General features: G+C 38.2%; 1 protein-coding gene across 1 annotated transcript in view; it reads left to right on the top strand.

The window, feature by feature from the left end:
- The window catches only part of LOC149807935 (neuroligin-4, X-linked-like), a 69113-nt gene extending 50557 nt beyond the window's left edge, over positions 1 to 18556 (top strand). Inside the window, exons 5-11 of the mRNA XM_089972113.1 lie at positions 918 to 1120; positions 1505 to 1649; positions 2999 to 3115; positions 9283 to 9356; positions 13392 to 13524; positions 16014 to 16149; positions 16844 to 18556. Coding sequence (XP_089828239.1) covers positions 918 to 1120; positions 1505 to 1649; positions 2999 to 3115; positions 9283 to 9356; positions 13392 to 13524; positions 16014 to 16149; positions 16844 to 17105 — 1070 coding nt within the window. The 3' untranslated portion in view covers positions 17106 to 18556. The remainder of the gene's footprint in view (positions 1 to 917; positions 1121 to 1504; positions 1650 to 2998; positions 3116 to 9282; positions 9357 to 13391; positions 13525 to 16013; positions 16150 to 16843) is intronic.
- The last annotated feature ends 3472 nt before the right edge of the window (positions 18557 to 22028 follow it).

Genomic DNA, 22028 nt, shown 5'->3' with positions numbered 1-22028 from the left:
CCTGGATTCCTATAGAAGAATACTTGATAATAGTAGGCATAATTAACATTTTAGCACAAATGATACTATCATATAGGTAAGAGAATTAAGTACCATCACGTTTTCGTGATGTGTGCTTAGTCGTGAGGGAATATGGGATTGTGTGAGCAGGCAAGGCGATGGATGCCGTTTGCTCGCTGACCTGTATTCTAATCCCAGTAGAGTACGAATTAAAAATTCTCTAACCTGTATGATAGTGTGTATATAATTAATGTTATAAGAGTGCAAGAGTATATGTAATTGTCTTGTCTGGTATATTTGTTTCTATTTTCCTACCTTTTGGGGTCCGTGAATAACCCATGCTTGACTAGTAAATTCATAAAGAATAGTTGATATAATGAGAGAAATGAATTATAATTTCTTGAAATTCCTCGACGTATTAAATCAGTTGCGCAAGCCCATACAAATACATATGATGCTATTTCAAATTCACTACGGTCCAATTCAGTGAATATTTCAACTAACGGCGAGATATGGAAGGGATTATTAGTGAGTTTGAAGAAAAAAAATTGTTCTCGAAAACAAATTGTTCTCAGTGTGAAAACTATTTACCATCAAAGTCGACAAAATTTAAAACTGATGTTTCCTTTTACTTATTTATCAAGTTGAAAACATCAAAGGTGTTAATTTGATCAGTTTCAGGTTGTTTTTTTTTTTCGTCATCGATGAATTAAACAAGATGCTCAAAGTGAACAAATTGCTGTGTTTCCGATGGAACATTTATGGATGTCTGACACGTAAATTTAACACACGAACTCTCAAAGATTGATGGCCAAGTTAACACTAATTATAACGCGTTTGCTTTGACAGAATCACTGACCTTGACCCCTTACAAGTTGTAGGTCAAGTGGTAACTAGCTATATATTTCTTTCCTTAGGCCTCTATCGACACGCTGTTATGATGAGCGGAGGGGCGCTGTCCTACTGGAGCGCCATGACTAATCATCTACAGGATAAATTTAAAGAATCAATTAAAAGATACATTCAGAATTTGTCATGTGATCGTGATACGATAGTAGAAATTAAGAAATGCTTGAAGACTTTGAATCCCAACGCTTTCCTCGGCCATGATAAATATAACGTAAGTCAATCTCTCTCTCTCTCTCTCTCTCTCTCTCTCTCACACACACACACACACACACACACACACACACACACAGACACACACACACACACACATTACATCTGCTCTTTCTTTTTGGCATCCCATTGTGTTATCACCTTTACTTTTCGAGCAGGAGTGAACTTTCCCTTCCTTCAATATTTTATATTGATTTCAGGATATTACCTTTCAATCTGAACATATAATCAAAAGTGATACTCGTACAAGGTTATGTTCGTACAAGCTGATACTCGTCCAAGCTGATATTCGTACAAGCTTATAACGTTCGAGCCAAATTATTGACTCTCATGTATCAGCGACGAAAACTAAATATTCATGGATGCTAACTTTGTTTTGTTTTAGCGTCCAAGCAGAAAGCTGCTGCCATTTCCGATTGCAATTGACAACCAAATTCTCGAAGACTTTCCAAGAAAACTGTTGGAAATTAATAAGTCCCACGCTCATTCTGTCATGTTGGGTTTTACCAAGGACGAAAGTATTGAACTAGGTGAGTATGTTATTCATTCATAATATTTTACAATATGATTTTACAATATGATTTTACAACATGATTAAAATCCCATGGTGAGCGGGTACATTGTGTTATGGTGTTGTACTTGCTTATGTCTGCCTGCCTGTTTATACATGTGCCCTTTAACCTTAATTTGTCCATTCTATAAGACGATGGATTGACTGTGCTGGCTAGATCACTTTGACCTGAAGGTCATGCCATTGCTAGGAACAATGTAGCTTGGTCACCCGGTTCCCACTTCTGGCTGCAAAATGTTGACTTCCAGAGATAGCATGATGAACTTTTAACCAATAACCAGGCTGTGTCGCGCAACACTGCAAGGTTCCAAAGTCAATGACCAAGGTTACAGCAGGCGAAAATAAAACTTTGTCTCCTGAATTTGGATTTTCCATATATCAGAAGCCCCCATATCTAGACTGTCCGTGTTCGGTGACTTTTAAGATTTAAATGAAATGGTTAACATTATAAATATGCTTGCAATGAATATGCAAATAATAAATAAAATACTGTCCAACTAATAAATAAAATACTGTCCAACTGATGGAGTGCAAACTCAGATTCCCCAATCTAATTCAGTGTCTGCTGTGTAACATCCTATACCGTTAAGTCCCTTAAACACCATGTTAGTTTAAGAAAAAGAAAAATTTGCTTTGTCACTTTTGTAAAATCCAGACTGTAGGTTTAAAAGTACTGAAACTTCTATGACCAGATTCTGTACATCAATATATAATCACCAGACACTGTGTTCATTTCACAATGAAGGGTGCCTAATAGATGGCCAGTGTGGAATTGCATGGTCACGAGTTTGTTTACGTCATCGTAAGTACAATGTCACAGAACTGACATATACGCATTATGTGTGGGGTCTTTTTGCGGCACGTTTTACAGGTACACTTGAATTATAGATCTAAATTTTTTCAGGTACTCTTTTTATTAAATCATATTTCGTTGTTTGTTCAAAGTGTTTAGGTTCGGACTAGATTTTATTTCATTAGACAGACTTTAAATTCTATAGAGTCGTTTGTTACCAATACAAACGTAATAGGACTGCAATGATCTTCGATCTAAGTTATTTGATGACAAGAACGACATTCTAAAACAAGTCTTTTGTCACATCAAAGGTTGAAGGAATACGATGATTACATATTAATACCACTCTCATATTTTAGTTTAAACTGTGATCACAACAATTAGGAATGACCTTGAACTCTAAGGATTCAACCTTGAGCTCAAACTCTCCGTCAAGACGCTGACAAATTGCTATGACTTTCTGTATATCAAAGACAAATAGATTCAAATTTTATCCACCGATTTTTATGTTTCAGTGTGGCACTACAAGGACTATATGCACCATTATGAATATTTATTTCACCTTGATGATTTGAAGCGTATAGTGCGTAATATTATTAACGTCTTGGCCCCATATGAACCGAGAAATGAAGGTAAACTAAATTTTGAATACATACTATTAACAGTGAGCACGAGTGTATGTAATTGTGTTCATAATTCCAATAATATATGTACTATTATCACAGAGCAAGAGTATATGTAGTGTTATCACATAGCAAGAGTGAATTTAATGTTTACAGAGACCAAGAGTTTAGGCAATGTTATAACACAGCAAGAGTGGCTCTAATATTACCACAGAGCAAGAATGTATGCAATGTTATCACAGAGCAAGAGTATATGTAATGTTATGATAGAACAACAGTGTGTGTATTGCTATCAGGAAACCGGAGTATATGAAATCTTAACATACATCAACAATGAATGAAATTGTCAGAGAGCATAAGTGTATGCAATTTTATCATGGAGGAAGATTATTTGAAATTTTACCAGGGTGCAAGAGTGTATGTTACAAAATCAGAGGTAAAGAGTGCAGGGGACATGCGTGTGTTTGTAATATCACGGAGATAGAGTGTGTTGAATATTATCCGGGAGATAGAGTGTGTTGAATATTATCCGGGAGATAGAGTGTGTTGAATATTATCCGGGAGATAGATTGTGTTGAATGTTATCAGGGAGATAGAGTGTGTTGAATATTATCAGGGAGATAGAGTGTGTTGAATATTATCAGGGAGCAAGACTGTCCACATGGACCCAATCTTTGGTCATCAAGCTCACTAAGAAAGGAAACTAACAGCTATGCCAAAACCATATGCTTGAATGCACGCATATTTTCTTACATGTATATAAGTAAACATGTATTTATGTATTGATGTATTTATGTTCTGATTATATTATATGATTGTATATGTTTATGTATTGTTTACCGGCCTTGGGTTTTAACATAATAAGAAAGTGGCCAGGTGGGAATCTGGATTATTAATTCACACCAGCACGGACTGAAGTAGTGGATGAATTGTGCATTAGAGGGTCTCTGGTGGTTTTTGACACAGTATTGCAAGTCACGTTCACTGGATGACTTAATTTTCTCTTTATACACTGTCCCATCAAGTCCAGGACACTGTTTCAGCATTGATATGTGTTTTCGGAACCGAAAATAAAAACAGCATGCCCTTCTTTAGCAACATCATCGACTTAATCTTTCGGGATAGTCTAGCTCAAATTCCTACGTAGGGCCTTTACCTAACACAAAAAGAAGACTACGCTGCTTTATGGGCATGCAGTCTCATTGCAAGCCAAACCAACTCGGACTTGAATTCTCCATCTCGATGGTAAAGACCTGATGCGCAATAAGATATGATTTAAACTCTGCAACATTTGAGATGTTAAACTGGCAAATGCATAGAACTGTACTACATTCATTGGTAGAATAAATACTCGCCACGGAGAACACGATCCGACCTTCTGCTGTGCAAAGTTGAGATGCTAAAGTGGCTAATGCATGGAACTCTACTACACCCATTGTAACCCTATATACACACCATGGAGGACGAGTCCAACGTGCTCTTGCAAGTATTATCTTACATTTTTGCTTTACCAGTGACAGTAAAACAAGCCACCCGGCTGGCTACGGCTTAGTAACAAAATGCATTGCCTATATGTGTGTTTGATTAAACTTATTTCTAGGATTATAAAGAAACAAACAAGATGATCAGAAAAAAAAAACTTGAGGAAGGCAAAAGAGGCGTATAATATAAGACAATATTGTGAAATCGAAGAGAATCTGAGCAGAAACAACAACAAGAATACATATCAACTGGTGAAAGATCTGACAACTATGAAACAAGGAAAAACTGTACCATCCAAGACAAATCAGCACAATTCCCCACATAAGATCAACAGATCTTCAATGGATGGACAGAATGTTGTTCCTAATTGTATAATCAATATACCCAAGGAGATCCAACAGTACTAAATTGCCCTCAGGTAGATGAAATATATGACAACCCTATACTTAGCGTATAAGTAACGATTGCAGTTAAGTCACTGAAGAAAGGAAAGTAATCTGGAGTTGACAACATACAAGCAGAGATCATTCAAGCAGGAGGAGAAATGAAAGTCACGGTCCTAATAACAATCTGTAAAAATATATGGCAGACAGGAGAAAGGTTCACCACCATGCACTCTTTGGTCATCGTGCTCCCGAAGAAAGGAAACCTACGGCTATGCCAAAACCACAGAACCATCAGTCTGCTCAGTCACCCGGGCAATGTAATACTGAAGATAATGCTCACTAGAACAAAGCCTGGGCAGAGAAATTTATCGCCGAATAGCAAGCAGGCTTCTGAGCTGGAAGGAGCACCACAGAACAAATATTCGAGCTCAGACTCTGTACGAGAAATACCTTCAGCATCAGCAAAATCTAGATCATGTTTTTATAGATTTCAAAGACAACATTTGACAGGACATGGCATGCGGCATTTTGGGCAACTACGAGGAAACATAATATCAGCTCACACCTGGTACGTATTGTTGAGCACCTCTATGCCAAAGTCACCAGTGCAGTTCTCATTGATGGCAGCAGATGATATTGTTCCAAACAACAGTTGAAGTAGACAAAGATGTATATTGTCACCTACATTCGTCAACATTTTCATGGAAAGGATCATGGTAAATACTTTACAATACTACAAGGGCACTGTCAGCATCGTAGGAAGAACAACCAACAACCATCGCTTCACATATGCTATTGATGGTTTAACAGGAGATGAAAAAAACTAGCTGTCGATTCGGTTGAGCGCCTGGAAGCAACCTCCACAGCATACGGTATGGAGATAAGCTCCAAAAAATAAAATGTTATTGGCAAACAACACTAATTGCATCAGTGCGGAAATAAAGGTATGTGTACAGAAGCCCGAAACAATAACAAGCTTCATATACTTGGGATCATTTGTCACAGATGACGGTTCCAAACTGAAACTACTGTTCGAAATTGTCCAGAGAACCGAGCAATAACAAGTTTGATAGCAATATGGAAGTGTACCATCATTGCTCTTTGTTCCAAAATAAGCTGGTTTGCTATATTGTCAAATCCATTTTGCTGTATGCTTGTGAAACATGGACTCTCACATCAGATTTACAAAGTGGATTACAAACCTTCAAAATGTGATGCAACCGCAAGATCTAGGGCATCTCATACATTTAGCATGTCACCCATAAAGAGGTCCACAACAGGATCCAACGAGTCATCGTACCCTATGAAAACCTCTTAACCACTATGCAAAAACGAAAGCTGATGTGGTACAGTCATGTCTCAAGATCATCTCGATTGGCAGAAACAATCTTGCAGTTGACAGTGAGAGGGTACAGAAGAAGAGGCAGACATAAAAAAGACGTGGGAAGACAACAGGCAGGAGCGAACAGAGATGGGTGGAGAGAATTGATTATGCAGTCATCTGTGGTGCCCAAATGACCTCTTGGGTTACAAAGTTGATGATGATGATGATGATGATGATGATGATTAAATGCTTCATAAAGAGCGGGCTACATTTTTGTGGACTGTTACATTTTAAAGTTTCCTATCTTTAGAATTCCTTCCAAAACGCATCTTTTAAAGCGGTCCAAATACTGCTACGAATAAACGAAAACAAGAATCAATTGCTATTCCTATGAAATGTAAATTCAGCAAAGGGTTCCACAAAGCTATCTAAAAGTTCTTAAAAGTACCACAGTAAGTGATCGATGCCAATTTTACAATTATCTCCCTTCCCTTTCCCTTACCACATGTAATGCGAGTTCCAAGAGAAAAACCTAGAACGACGACTGATACCTACATACTTGTTTCAAGCTTAATCTATTGCGTTATCAATAAGAATAACCACTGATTGTAACAAAAAACTTTAGTTATTCTGTTGAGTGATAACTATATTTGTGTCAAATACAACTGTAACAAAACTAAAAAAATTCTCTTAAGCTGATTAATGACGAATCTAATAACAGGAACAAAACCAATATCGTGTCATGTAATTTGAGTTTCAAACATTTGTTGCCAGTCGTAGACGTGGCGAGCCTGTCCATGTTTAGTTAATATGTGCAGAGATAGAAGCGACTAACGAATCAGAAATGTCCCTAACTCTTGTAACCATGGCATACTCTTTGCCGCGTCATCTGCTTAGCTTTCAGAGCTGTTATGACGTTTGAAGACATTTTTTTTTGTGTGCCTCAGCTCAGTTTCACCCTCAAATCCTTTGATCAAGGTTTCAGTCGATTGAAGTGGATTATCTTTGTCTACTTTTGACGTTCACTCACAATGAGATATTTGACTTCCTCTTTCAATCTAATAAGGACCAGTCCACTTGACTCTTAGCACATGTCTTAATTCTTAGCACGTGTCTTGTCCTTCTAAGTGCATTGTGCAGAATATCTGCTACATAAAAAGACTGACTGTGGACATTGAATTAATGAATGCCCTTCTGATATCATATCGTTTTGTTCGCTTTCTCTCATGTCATATTGATAGTTTTCTGCACACATCACCTCTACATAATCTGATATCACCTGTGATAGATTATGAATGGCTGCGGTCGGAGTCTATCCAACTAAATTATCAGTCGAAAGGTTCATTTCTAGTATTGATTACTGCCACGTGAAACGGAAGGAAAGATACCAGAATTTGACAATGGGTGCGGTTGCAGGGCTGTGTTTTAACCAGTTATAGCAGACTTCTTTCCTTCGAGTGTTCCCTCCTTAATAGAAGTCAAAGGGGAATCTACAGGCCTGCCATCGAATGCAAGTATATTTCCTTATAGACGGCCAGTGCACAATGAATAGACGAACATCATGAACAAACATAGAAAGGTGGGGGGGGGGGGTTGGGGGGGCTTCGCTGAATAACGCTGTATGGACAACATTATTGTTCATTACTCCGTTTTCGGTAATTGCGTATCCGGAGGTTATGCTTTTTATTTGCTCTTAAGTTGCTCTCTTCCTATTAGACTATCCGTTAAGGAACAATCTTGTGACAGGCTAAACAAGTTATAAATTTATGTATGCATGTATTCAAGTATATAGGTCAGTAGGTCGGCAATTACGTAAGGATGCACATATATGCATATAGAGTGTATGTGTCTTAGGCACAGTATCTTGTAAAATCAATATAGATTTTATCTGAAATATGTACCACTGTATAATAATGTCTTTGTGCTTTTATGCGTAATATGCTTATATCTCTATAATGAAAAAAGCTTTATGGGGGCAGGAGGCATGTTGTATGGTATGACTGTATGTGGTTCTTAATGAATAAATGAGAAAGATTCACGTGTTGATCTATCCATGACTGCGTTGAGGTATGCAGGGAGTGAGCGTTTTTTCTTTTCTCTCTGCCACAATTTCAACCGTTGAGTGTAAGAATTCGTGAACCATTTATCTGCTTGCCATTATGAAAACGTATAACTGTTGTGTTCGGTAACCAATGGAATGTCATCAACTGACAGGTCCTATGTGTTAGTAAATTAGTCTGAAAATTAAGAAAGGTAAAAATACGTGGATGCGTGTATCAGTGTTTCATGGTGCATATTTAAATGAAGAAAGGTAAAAATACGTGGATGCGTGTATCAGTGGATGCGTGTATCAGTGATTCATGGTGCCTATTTAAATGAAAATGGTAAAAATACGTGGATGCGTGTATCAGTGTTTCGTGGTGCCTATTTAAACGAAGAAAGGTAAAAATACGTGGATGCGTGTATCTGTGATTCATGGTGCCTATTTAAACGAAGAAAGGTAAAAATACGTGGATGCGTGTATCAGTGTTTCATGGTGCCTATTTAAATGAAGAAAGGTAAAAATACGTGGATGCGTGTATCAGTGTTTCGTGGTGCCTATTTAAACGAAGAAAGGTAAAAATACGTGGATGCGTGTATCAGTTTTCATGGTGCTTATTTAAATAAATAGAGATAACAATACGGGGATGCGAGTATCAGTGTTTCGTGGTGCCTGTTTAAACGAAGAAGGTAAGAAAATGGAGATGAGTGAATCAGTGTTTTGTGGTGCCTATTGAAGTGAAGAAAGCAAAAAATACGTGGATACGTGTATCAGTGTTTCGTGGTAGCTATTTGCGGTCAGTTCTCCATACCAATATATACCTTTAAATGCCACCATTTCATCACATGCGAAAAGGAACATCCTTCTGAATAATTATTGGTCTGCATAAGCAGCTTTGGTCAAGACGTATCCCAGTTTGTATGTATGTTTTATTTCATTTCAGAGTTTATTCTGTATGAGTATTTGAACTGGCATGACCCAGAGAACACAGATGGATTACTTCAAAGTTATTCGGAAGTAGGTCACTGCTTGTATGTCTGTCTATCTCTAACCATGACTCATATCTCTCTCTCTCTCTCACACACACACACACACACATATATATATAAATAAATAAATAAATAAATAAATATATATATATATATATATATATATATATATATATATATATATATATATATATATATATATATATATAGATATATAGATATATATATATATATATATAGAGAGAGAGAGAGAGAGATGTGCGTGTGTGTATGTGTGTATTCTTACGTTTTAGGCTCTTTAAGACAGTAACAAGAAAAGAGTGAAGACAACACGCTTTGTAAAATTTAACAAACAATTTATTTCACTTGAAAACCACGGTAAAAATGAGAAAAAGAACTTAGTTTTACGAACCACGTCCAGATATAATCCAAAAATTAAAAAGAGAAGTCCGAGAAATAAAAAGTCCTGAATGAATCTGAGTTGTAGTCTTGAAAAAAAATCTAAGATGGAGGACGATGACTTATGTAGTAGTCCGTATTGTCCTGATGTGTTAACAGTTCCTTGTTGAACCATGGAAAATACTATTCCAGTTTTTAATTCTCAATACAATTTCAATAGACTTCTTTGTCCAAACATTTGTAGAGCACTTAAATATTTACAGGGAAAAGAAATAATAAGAATTAATAATTCCATAAAACAGAATTTCAGCTCAAACGGGTCACAACAAAACACCTATAAGTGTCAATGTTTACAGCCCAACTGACTAAATTCTCGATAGAAAAGAGTTATGCACTAATTTAAGACGCAAACCAGATTTCGGTATGAGGGTCACATGATCATGTCTCTAGAACAACACAGAAGCTTTACATGCCTAATATCGTGCACTCCTAGTATGGCCTCGATTTAACTTTATGAATCTACACTTAAAAATAATATATCTTTTTTAAAACAAATGTTTACTTCACTTTCACTGATTCTGAATCAAGGTCAGGAACTACGTCAGCATTAGATAAAAAGGTTCAATTATTTGCTGTTTATTTTAAAAAATATATTTAAAAAAATCAGGTCAAACTAATTTCTTGAGAATGTGAAATCAAGTAAATAAAGTTACATTACAATAGCTTGCAATGGAATATAAAAAATAACACTACCAAACAAACAATTAAATTAAATCAAATATAAAGTAAATCAAATATGTGTGTGAGTGTGTGATTTGGATTTTTTTAACGTAGCTTTAACAAGTTTTCAGTCATATTGCTGCGATGTCTGCAACAATTAAAAAAAGGCCTAGTAATAAAAAGTCCTAATGAAACCAAGTTCGAATCCCAGTGAAATCCAAAATGGAAGGCGATGACTATGATGTGGTCAGCTTAGTACTGATGTGTCAACAGTTCTTTGTTGAATCAACAAAAAAAATATTCCAGTTTTTTTAATTATGTGTAAATATCGATAAATGTCTTTGCCCATGAATTATTTTAAAGCACTAGTATTTCGAGGGAAAACAAACTGGAAATCCAAATAAATTGAAGAAAATAAAATAATTAGCCCAAAACTGATCACAACATAAAACACATTAACTTCTCAAGTGTTAATGCTAAATGACAATTCTTTCTCAAAACATTAGCAAAAAATCAAACACAACACAAAACAGATTCCCGGATGAAGGTCAAGAGTTCATCCTCCTGGGAAAACCAAACGTTTGCAACAATAAACATGTAATTTGACACGTACTGCAAGTATGGCCTCGATTCCACTTTATGAATCTTCTGATGAGAAAGAATAAAAAGAAAATAATAAAGTTGTTTACTACCCTTACTGGTTGTGAATCAAGGTCAGGAACTAGGTCAGCATTAGATACAAAGTTTATATTATTAGTTGTTTATTTTGAAAAATAAAAAAAAATCAGTGAGAGCTGAAATCTATTCCAGTAAATAAAGTTACAGTACAATAGCATCTAATGGAATAAAAACAATTAAAACTAACAAACAAAGAATGTTTATGACGTCACAGATGAGGAATATTAAGAATCTTTCTTTTTTATTTTTACAAAAATACATTTAAATTAGCATTCATCTTCAGATAGACACATTGTAAATCAGAAGGAACACACACTTTTTGCATTCCAAAAAACAAACGGATTTTTCAAAATAGTTTTGTAAAATATTTTAGGTTCAGTTTTCTGGCGATACGAACGAAGAAATCTTCCTTGGGAATGTATTGTTAACTAGTTCAATATTTCCGTTGTGTTAAGTAGCATTTGAATAGGATTAGCCAGATATGTATGCTGGGATTATGGATAATTTAAATTTTATTTTAGTGCTGAAAGTTTTCTTTTTATTGCTGCTCAAACTATCCAGGTGACTACCTGAAACTCAAACTATCCAGGTGACTACCTGAAACTCAAACTATCCAGGTGACTATCTGAAACTCAAACTATCCAGGTGACTACCTGAAACTCAGACTATCCAGGTGACTATCTGAAATTCAAACTATCCAGGTGACTATCTGAAACTCAAACTATCCAAGTGACTATCTGAAACTCAAACTATCCATGTGACTACCTGAAACTCAAACTATCCAGATGACTTCCTGAAATTCAAACTATCCAGGTGACTATCTGAAACTCAAACTATCCAGGTGACTATCTGAAATTCAAACTATCTGAATGTGTACCTGCAACCTCTAAAAGCTTCTCCTAAAAATCGCAACAAAATTACCATTAAATTGTAATTTAGTAAATCATTCAATCATATATTTTTTCATTCTGCTACATGATTAGTTACATCACCAGAACTGATGAATATGAATGATATTGACCAAAGCTATCTTCCTGATATCGGTGACAATTTAATATCTTGTAATCCGAGTTTCATGGATTTGTTTTACTGTCGTTTATGTTATCTTCTTTCTTTGCGTTGTATTTATTTCTAAACAAAGATGTAAATTTAACAGCTGATCATATATACATGGATTTACCAATACGATAATACATACGAGATCTAGTTGGCACATAACATGATATTGATCAGACATCCATTGTGATTCTCACCCTGGCCATCTTTAAAGTCTTGTAATAGTTACTTCCCCTGTACAGACAATAATGCATTTAACTTCTCAAACCCACTGTAACACTTTTGTTGAAATGATGCCAATATGACAACAAATTTTGCTTTCGTTACTAAAATTTAACTTTTACAGGGCTTCTCTCATACAAAAATAAAGAGAATTTCATTTTATACTATATGTGCCGAACAGCCTAAAACTATGACCTCCGTTGCTAAAGGTATATTTTAGGGAAAAGTCAAACACCTGCTTAGACACCGGTTATAATCATTTGACCAAATTTGACAGAAAGCATCCTGCCCTGTTTGATTGTACAAATGATGAGAATCCGAGACCCAAAATGGCTGCTGTTACTAAAAAGCAGAAAGACATTATGCATGATTTGATTTCAAAAACACTCAATTTAAGTTTCATAACAAATGATGCAGATTTGTCATTTTTCGTGATTACAGATGCTAAACATATAACAAATTTAAACGACATTTTCTCAGCTACCGCTCGAAAGAATTTGATCAAAAACGACAGAAAGATGTTTCTTCGATACAAATGATATCGGAAATGCAAAACGTCAAACTGTTTTGTGTTAAAACAAATCAACATATTTTCAACAAATCTTTACAGAAATAATCCTATTAATAAAGATATTGCCATAATTCTCTTGCATTTTGTTATAAGGTATGTGTTATCCAGGTATTGGACCTAAATCCACTTCTTGTTTCCATATAAAAGAGTCATAGGGACGTAAAATATTGCCTCCAATGTTATTTCTCATAATAGGGGTAAACAAGAATTCAACAGGTATTAGAGATTGATCAGCTGGACGTTGGCATATGGTTGCATCTTAATTTGGACATAAATCTTTGTCGATTAAAATAAAATCTTCCTAAAAGTTTAATATTTACCTGTATTTACATGTTTGTGTAGACATAAAGATGAAAATATGAATGTGTAATCAAACAATCAATCAATCAATACATCAATTTTCTAAATACTTTACAGATGAACATGGATTCATCGTATGGCGCCCCTGGTATTTTGACTGCAGACCTGTTGTCCAAAGACCTTCATAGAAAAGTCTACGTTTACAGCTTCGATTATAACTTTCCAAATCCTGATGGCAAATGGAAGTATGGTACGAGCAGCTCACGTGCAAATTTCATGAATAACGTAACTTGCAATTAGCGTTAAATTTGCAAGTGAGCGAGTGTGTTGATCACCTCATGATTACTAAAACAGGAACATTCAAGCCTTATTTTAAATATAGAAGTAATTATCTCTACAGCTACACAGATTGTTCTGCCTCAGAACAGTATTTCACTGTTTTGATTTTACTCTCACCTTTCGAGACACTATGTACTGCATAAAACTCATGCAAGGAAAAGTAGTACGTCTGCCTGTTTAAACGATTGCAAAGGTCTCATATGGGCTACCTGAGTCTAATATGCAAAGTATGGTAAACATGTATAGCCTAAACATCAACCTTTCCTTTTGGATGGCTAATTTCTCTCCATGTGAAGCTTCTCCATCGTAACCTCGGCAGAACAAAATCCTGGTTTAAAATGGCTGTATGTACTGCGACGTCGGCTAGAGTCTAGGTTCAACATGGCTGTATGCACTCAGAAGTCGACTAGAATCTAGGTCTAATATGGCTGTATGCACTCAGAAGTCGGCTCGAGTCTGGGTTTGACATGGATGTATGCACTGAGATGCTACGTTTATGGCTGTATGCACTCAGAAGTCGGCCAGAGTCTAGGTCTATTATGGCTTGTGCACTCAAAAGTCGGCCAGAGTCTAGGTCTAACATGGCTGTATGCACTCAGAAGTCGGCCAAAGTCTATGTCTATTATGGCTTGTGCACTCAAAAGTCGGCCAGAGTCTAGGTCTAGCATGGCTGTATTCACTCAGACATCGGTCAGAGTCTAGGTCTAACATGGCTCTATCCACTCAGAAGTCAGCTAGAGGTTAGGTTTAACATGGATGTATGCACTGAGATGGCCACCAGAGCCTAGGTTTGACATGGCTGTATGTACTCAGATGTCGTCTAAAGGTTAGGTTTAACATGGCTGTATGCACTCAGATGTCGGCTAAAGGTTAGGTTTAACATGGCTGTATGCACTAAGATGTCGGCTAAAGGATGGCTGTATGTACTCAGATATCGGCTAAAGGTTAGGTTTAACATGGCTGTATGCACTCAGAAGGTGACCAGAGTCTATGTTCGACATGGCTGTATTCACTCAGATGTCGGCTAAAGGATGGCTGTATGTACTCAGATATCGGCTAAAGGTTAGGTTTAACATGGCTGTATGCACTCAGAAGGTGACCAGAGTCTATGTTCGACATGGCTGTATTCACTCAGATGTCGGCTAAAGGATGGCTGTATGTACTCAGATGTCGGCTCGTTAGGTTTAACATGGCCGTATGCACTCAGATGTCGGCTAAAGGTTAGGTTTAACATGGCCGTATGCACTCAGAAGTCGGCTAGAGTGGCGCACAATAAAGGTAATTCGGTGATGAAATCACGATGAATAAGAACAATGGCTTCTACAAGTGACTATAGGTGATTTAGCTGTCGACGTATACAGTAATAATAAAAGAACTGTCTTCGAATATAATAATAATAATAATAATAATAATAACTGTCTTCGAATATTATAATAATATAAAGAACAACGTTTATTTGTAAGGTTTACGTTGCTGAGTATACCCGTCGTGATAGTAGATACAAACAAACATAGCATAATTCTGTCTGTTAGTTTCAACCCTGACATGTTACGACATTATCTGATAGACGTTATTAGTTAATAGAGAATGGCTTTTAATTACTGTTCCATACAGAGGGTGGCGGTTGCTGGCTAATTATTTTTGGTAACTAAATACCTGTTGAAATGAGTGATTTATATATTTTGAAAGTTTGACGATTTTTCTGAACAAGAAGAACGTCAAGTCATTATTTAATATCAGCTTTCTCATCTAGCCTTGTCTCCATTTGATATCATCTTTCTCCTCTAGTCTCGTCTCCATTTGATATCACCTTTCTCGTCTAGTCTCGTCTTTATTTTATGTCACCTTTCGAGCCTCGTTCTTATAATTATTGTCTGCGTTATTGCCTTTTCTAATTTGACAATGGTATAAAAATAAATACTATACGAAATGAGTTAGACAACGAGTAATAGTATGCCAATGGGAGGGGGGAGGGCGCCCGCAAAATTAATTTGGGGCGGGGGCGGCAAAAATGTGGTGTCCAGCTATTACGTTTTACGGATGTAAGCCAAAACATGTTTAGGGGTGAAATCGAGAGGGGGAGACTTGTACACCTTACCCCTATTTGCGGACTCCCATACTGGGGGTCGGGGTAGTGGATAGCTGCAGTATTAGACTCGGCCAAAACCTTGGAATTTTGATTAGGCGGCTCACCGTCGTTACAGCCGTCCCTCAGACTCCCTTCAGTGCAGAAACATTACTACATACGGAATTTAGGGACCTTAACAAAATAGAAGATTTGGACCAGAGTTTGTTTGATGAGGCTTATCGAATTATCTCACTGTTTTAGAATTATTTAATTTTTATTTGTATGCGAAGGATGTGATCGAAAACTTAAGGAATTGTGTCTAATGTTCACAGGGGTAGAGCACGGACGTGATATCTTCTATTTATTCGGTCTCCCTTTTGTGGGACACACAAGATTTCAGTTTACTGATGAAGACAGGAAGATGAGCGGATATATGATGGAATTATATGGAAATTTTGTAAAGACTGGGTGAGTGTGGACCATTATTTACCTTTATTTCACTATAGTAATAATAATGATAGAAACGTTGAAAAATTATATTGAGAAAAAGCAAGTAATGACAGTTATGAAAACATGCATATGACTGCAAGGAAAATAATTTGAAGAAGATTAAAAGGTCACAGAAGAACTGCTGATTCCAATTTATGACTAAAATAATGAATTATTCTTGTTTATTCTCTTTCCATTGCATTTTTTCAGCGATAACCTTTATAGCGAGTGCTAGATATTACAAGATGTTAGATACACACGCACATATAAGATACTACTTTTGAAGTCAAGTTCCTTTGTCAGAACGTCGTTTGTCAAAGAAGGATAACTCTTAGAGCTTTCTCTATTTACTACAAAGCCTCGATTGCATTTGTCATGCGAAATATTTTTGTTGATGCTACGCCATGAATGTGTTTGGGTATATAGCAATACTCTTGTCCGCCCGTCATTTTTTTGTTTAGGTCAGTTCTTGGGCTGGGGCATTCGTGTTCTATGAACACATACTTTTCTGAACAAAAGAAAAGTATACTAGTTTTAAAATATCAGGTATGGAAACTACATAGTTGCTAAAAGCTCAGCAATTATATTTTTTCAATTCTTGCAGGAACACGTTTCTTGTATACAAGTCCCTATTCAAATCAGAGTTTTCTTCTTTTTTATTTACAAATTTCAGAACGATAACATTGCCGACCAATCCAGGACAGGAAGTTGAAACCTACAGTACCAAGACCAAGGCTTACTTCAAATATTTCAACAACGATGATGGATCTGCTAATATCAGTGTCTTCCATTCTTATAAACCGCGGCGAATGCATTTGTGGAATTCTCTCATTGGTGGCGCTACGTGCAAATCTAACGCTACTTTGATTTCTAGTCACTTAATGTATATTGTATGCGCATTGATATTTGGACGGCATTGTAGAACATATTGCTAGACAGAGCGTGGGCCTAAAGTGTACGTCCGCAAACTAGCTAAACTCAAAATACATTAAATCTCAGGATCTATTATGTATGCATCTTCCATCAAAGGTTGCAGTGGCGTCACTTGGGGTGGGGTGGGGGTGCAGACGACACCTGGTGACACCATCATAGGGTGTGACACCAAAATGAATGTCTATATAATGTTAGAATTTTTTGCAGGAAGGAGGTTCATGAGTTACCGCACTGGATGACACGAACCCTAGTGACGCCACTGAAAGGTTGCTAAATTGTATAGATGTATTTAGCATAGTTCAAAATAGAAAGATAAATAATCGAGAAAAATGTTTAACGTTTTGTTTAGATTTATTTGCGTGATATATATGCGTGATTCTTAAAATAAAACTCTGCATCTTAGTGCGCCACAGGATACAGCTCTTTGCTAGTGAACAGTACGTCAGTGCATCCCCTCGAAGTACACTGAATATACCTCAACACACTTTCCCAGTCTGATTATCCAATTACTGAATGCCATGTTGTATTTTACGTTTTGGTATTTTGTTCATACATTGAAGACCGCGTTTCCAATTGCGTGGCAGTTTTCATATGGTCTGTCTTTCAACGATTCCGCGAGTCGGCCACAGATAACCTGGAGCTGAATGGGGCAACATGGAGGAAGTATCAAGTCTGGATTGTGCTCCTTTGGAAAGTATATTAGGACAGGATTTATACGCGAGAAGCTGTCATGGAGTAGATGGATACATCGGGTATCTATCCACTGACGTGTGATTGGGTAGCGTTCTACCAAAATTTGGCAACACTATGGAAGCATACAAATATCTAGTGACACTATTAGACTCAGGCACAGGTACCTGGACGACCAGATTGTATGTGTAATAACTATATGCTATATATTATGAGCATTTATGTTCCATATTTATTTAATCTTGTATAACATTATATTCCCAGTCCCGGCCCTAGAGCAAGGAGAACGAGGCAACCGCATTGGGCCCCGCGCTCTTAGGAAATCAACTCCGCAATGCAGGTTTTTGTTTTTGCTTTGGGTCCCACGCTCATCAGTAGTGAATGGGGACCATATGGAAAATGGAAATAGCGTTACAAGACCCCCTGTTACGATATACGGACAAGAATTTTCAGACCCCACTGAGAAGATATACGGACAATCAGAATTTAACATGGGTAATATTGGGACTGGATACGGACATGGGAACGGAGACGATTTCTTTAGGACCGTTAGGCGGGGTGGATAAACAAAAAAGTAAAGACATACATATATAACACATACAACATGCATCCATAGATTGATGAACATCAGTCTATCACACAAACAACTACATAATCGACTAAAAAAAATTAGGCAAGAGGACAAATATTTTTGGAGGCAAACCTAAAATATAAAATCTACTAAAAATGTTTAGCCAAAGAGAATAAATATCTTTTCGAGGCATATGAGTGGCCCTGAAAAGGGCCTTTGTGTTTCTTATTATATATTCTTCTTGTTTCTTCTCTTCCTCCACCATCTTCTTCGTTTTGTTATCGCTGTTGTCTTCTTCTTGTTTTCACTTTATTCCTCCTCTTGTTTTCCGTCTCCTCTTCTTCTTTCTTCCTTTCGTTTTCTTCTTCCTTTTCTATTTTGTTATTCCAGTCTCTCATCCTCTGTATGTCCTCTTCATCCTCATACTCCTTTTCTTTTTTAATCATTTGTTTCAATTGTTCCTTAGCCTTTTTTAAGTTGTTTATTTCCATTTTCAAAATGTGTGGACTATAGGCACGGTTTTCTATTATCATTAGTAGCATTTCTACCACGCCTATCGTATCCACCACTTCCTGTAATTTCAACATCTTTTCCATATGGTTGCTTGCCATCTTCTTCTTTGGTTATTCCGTGTAGAATGGCGCAAATCAATCAATAAAAAGTATAGTCGCTTACGCATACTAGTGCTTTTGCGACTAGTTAAGTCTCGAAGTAGAGATTTTCAATTGGTCGGGACTGTAGGAATAGAGCCATTACAGTCCCGCTTTAATGCGCGAATGTCTCACTTTTCGATTGGTAACATGTCAGAGCGTGCAAGGGAGGGAAGGAACCGGAGATGAGGCAACCACATCCCACAAGAACGTATTTAAACGCCAAAGCCCTACTTTGAGTTAAATTATCCCAGTTGAAACTTTTCGGGAGTCCATATTACCAATTTTGTGTCAGCCACAATAATCATAATTAGAGTCACGTTTTATCTAAGTCTTAAATTAAATTTTTCCTACCGTCCTAAGCTTCACATTTAATGTACTAAACGTACATAACATTTTAAAAAATTAATTTAAATGTAATAAAAAATTAATTTAAATGTAATCAGAGTGACTATTATAAATTTCTGTCAATATTAGTCGTTGAAAAATGGGATAATTTTTGAACGGTCATCAAAGGATCAATTTGTTGTGTTAGTTCACTCAAATCGGGTTTCTAAGCCAAAGTAGAAACCCTTAAAATAAGAGGCATTTGTTTAGTAATAGCCCTTACAAGAGCTTTAGGACGGATTCCAAATGATCATCGGTTGTCTTCTTCGTCCACGATTTCCGCTGCTGCACTGCGTGGTTCTTTACGTCGCTGTTCAGGAAATGCCTATAATCCGTGTAATGCAGTGAGATGATTTTCAACTTCTATCAGCGTATACTTTGTGAAAAGTATCGCTGTAGTACTGGTCAAGTACACGAACCCCAAACAGCCATTGTTGAGTTCTCTGTTTTCTGTCTGCGAGTTTCCGCCATCCAACGTATTTTACTGCACAAACGTAGTTCTGCGTTTTTTTTAATGTTATTTAGTGCAACTTCTATGCCGATTTTCAACAAGTTTTCCGTTTCGTCTGTTTCTTTTTCAGCTACTTCATCTGTGTCTCTTTATCCCTTTCAGCTTGTTCATGTTCGCTTCCCTCTGAGTCAGAAATAGGGATACTGCATACAGTTTGTATTTTCACGTTTTTGATGTTTACCTGCCGTCCTATTGGTTTTATCTGGATTTCAGTGGAGGTGACCTTGATCGGTTCTAAGGGTTGCTGACTTTCCGGTAGAGGTTCAGTTAACACAGTAGAGTGGTTCGTAGTCTTTAAAAAGACAGCTTTCCTCCTCTCCTTACGTTTTCTATTTATGTTCCGTCTACGTTCGCCAGGGTGCGTGGCCTGGGCCTGACGTCCCGCTTGCCAAAGGAAAGTGAAGCGTCTCTCATAGCCTCTCCTTCCCAGGTGTAGTGATCGCCGCAGGACCACTGTCTCGCTCTGCGGGGCAGGAGGTTACTTGCATATGGCCTCTCCTACACTATTGTGTCCACAGCAGCACCTTCACGCGGTGCCCCCTGTTTTAACAGAGCCTGCTGTGTGGCGCGACCGAGTACCCGGCGGTATAACTGGGTGGGCAGACTGGGCTCATTAGCCTTGGCAGGCAACCAGTCTAAGAGAAGGGAAACTCTGACCCCAAACCCGGGCAGATGAAGCTCGTTAGCCTTGTCAGGCAGTTCATCTAGGAGAAGGAAACTCTGATTCAAAACCAACCAAGTCCCATCCATTGGATTATGGCTCCACTGCCTTGTGGATATCTTCGGGAGAAGGAAAGGCTACGGGAGTAAACCCAGACAGAAAATCAGGAGTGGAGCCCCTAAGGCGGCTGTGGGTCGACTACGGCCTCCTTCCGGCAGCTCCTGCATCCAAACTGGTACCAAATGTCATGCTCAGCATTCCTTTGGACCCCACCAGCAAGGACGAGAGGGGGATCCTGACGTCTGGGCAGCCCAGGATCTCCATACTCCACGCCCAGGCTTGCGCCCTGGAGAGGACACTCCAGTCTCGCTACTGAGTGAGGAAACAACACGGAAGCTGACAGTTTAGGGGTTATATGTCCCACCCGATTGGCGTAGGGAAGGGGAGCCACGGGTCAGCTTTGACGGTGGGAGGGATCATCGTGTCCCACTGGCGAACTATCGCCCGCCTCAAGCCGGGCAGCCCCCGGTCAATAAGGTGTTGACCCGCCATCGTCTGCCTGCTCCAGTGGGTGTCTGGAGCTCAGTGTGTTGTTCAGCATGACAAGCAGACGGTAATTCCACACCAGACAAAAGAAACAAGAAACCAATAAAGAAGACTCCAGCTCTTCGATTTGCAAGCTGGAATGTGCGCACCATGTGTACAGGCTTCTCCGACGACCTCAGAGAAGTGGACGACACCAGAGAGACGGCCATCATCGATAGAGAATTCACCAGACTAAATATCAGCATAGCTGCCCTCCAGGAAACCAGGCTCGCCTCTAGTGGCTCCCTCAGAGAGGAAAACTACACCTTCTTCTGGAAGGGTCGAGAACCTGAGGAGCCCCGTCAGCACGGAGTGGGCTTTGCCATCAAAAACAATCTCCTGGCCTCGGTTGAACCTCCCACAGGGGGCACTGAGCGTCTCTTGTCCATCCGCCTCACCACTGCTTCAGGTCCTGTCAACATCATCAGTGTCTACGCCCCAACCCTCACGTCATCAGAAGACGTGAAGGATCAGTTCTATGGGCAGCTGGACGAACAGATCAAAGGATGCCCCAAAAATGAACCACTATTCCTCCTCGGCGACTTTAATGCCAGAGTAGGTGCGGACCACGAGTCATGGCCTACCTGCCTCGGATATCATGGCACTAGAAAGACCAACGAAAACGGCCAGAAACTGCTGGAGCTATGCACCTACCATGGCCTGTGCATCACAAACACCTTCTTCAAATGTAAGCCACAACACAAAGTGTCATGGAAACACCCCAGATCTCATCACTGGCACCAACTCTACTTGGTCATCACCAGGCGCTCTGCCCTTAACAGCGTCCTCTCCACCAGAACCTATCACAGTGCAGACTGTGACTCCGATCATGCCCTTGTGAGCAGCAGAGTGCAACTACAGCCACACACG

The sequence above is a fragment of the Sinohyriopsis cumingii genome, chromosome 1, assembly GCF_028554795.1.
Source record: "Sinohyriopsis cumingii isolate HCF-2022 chromosome 1, ASM2855479v2, whole genome shotgun sequence".
In the NCBI taxonomy this organism is placed as follows: Eukaryota; Metazoa; Mollusca; class Bivalvia; order Unionida; family Unionidae; genus Sinohyriopsis; species Sinohyriopsis cumingii.
The sequence above is the reverse complement of the archived record's forward strand: the minus strand, read 5'-3'. Positions and strand labels throughout refer to the sequence as shown.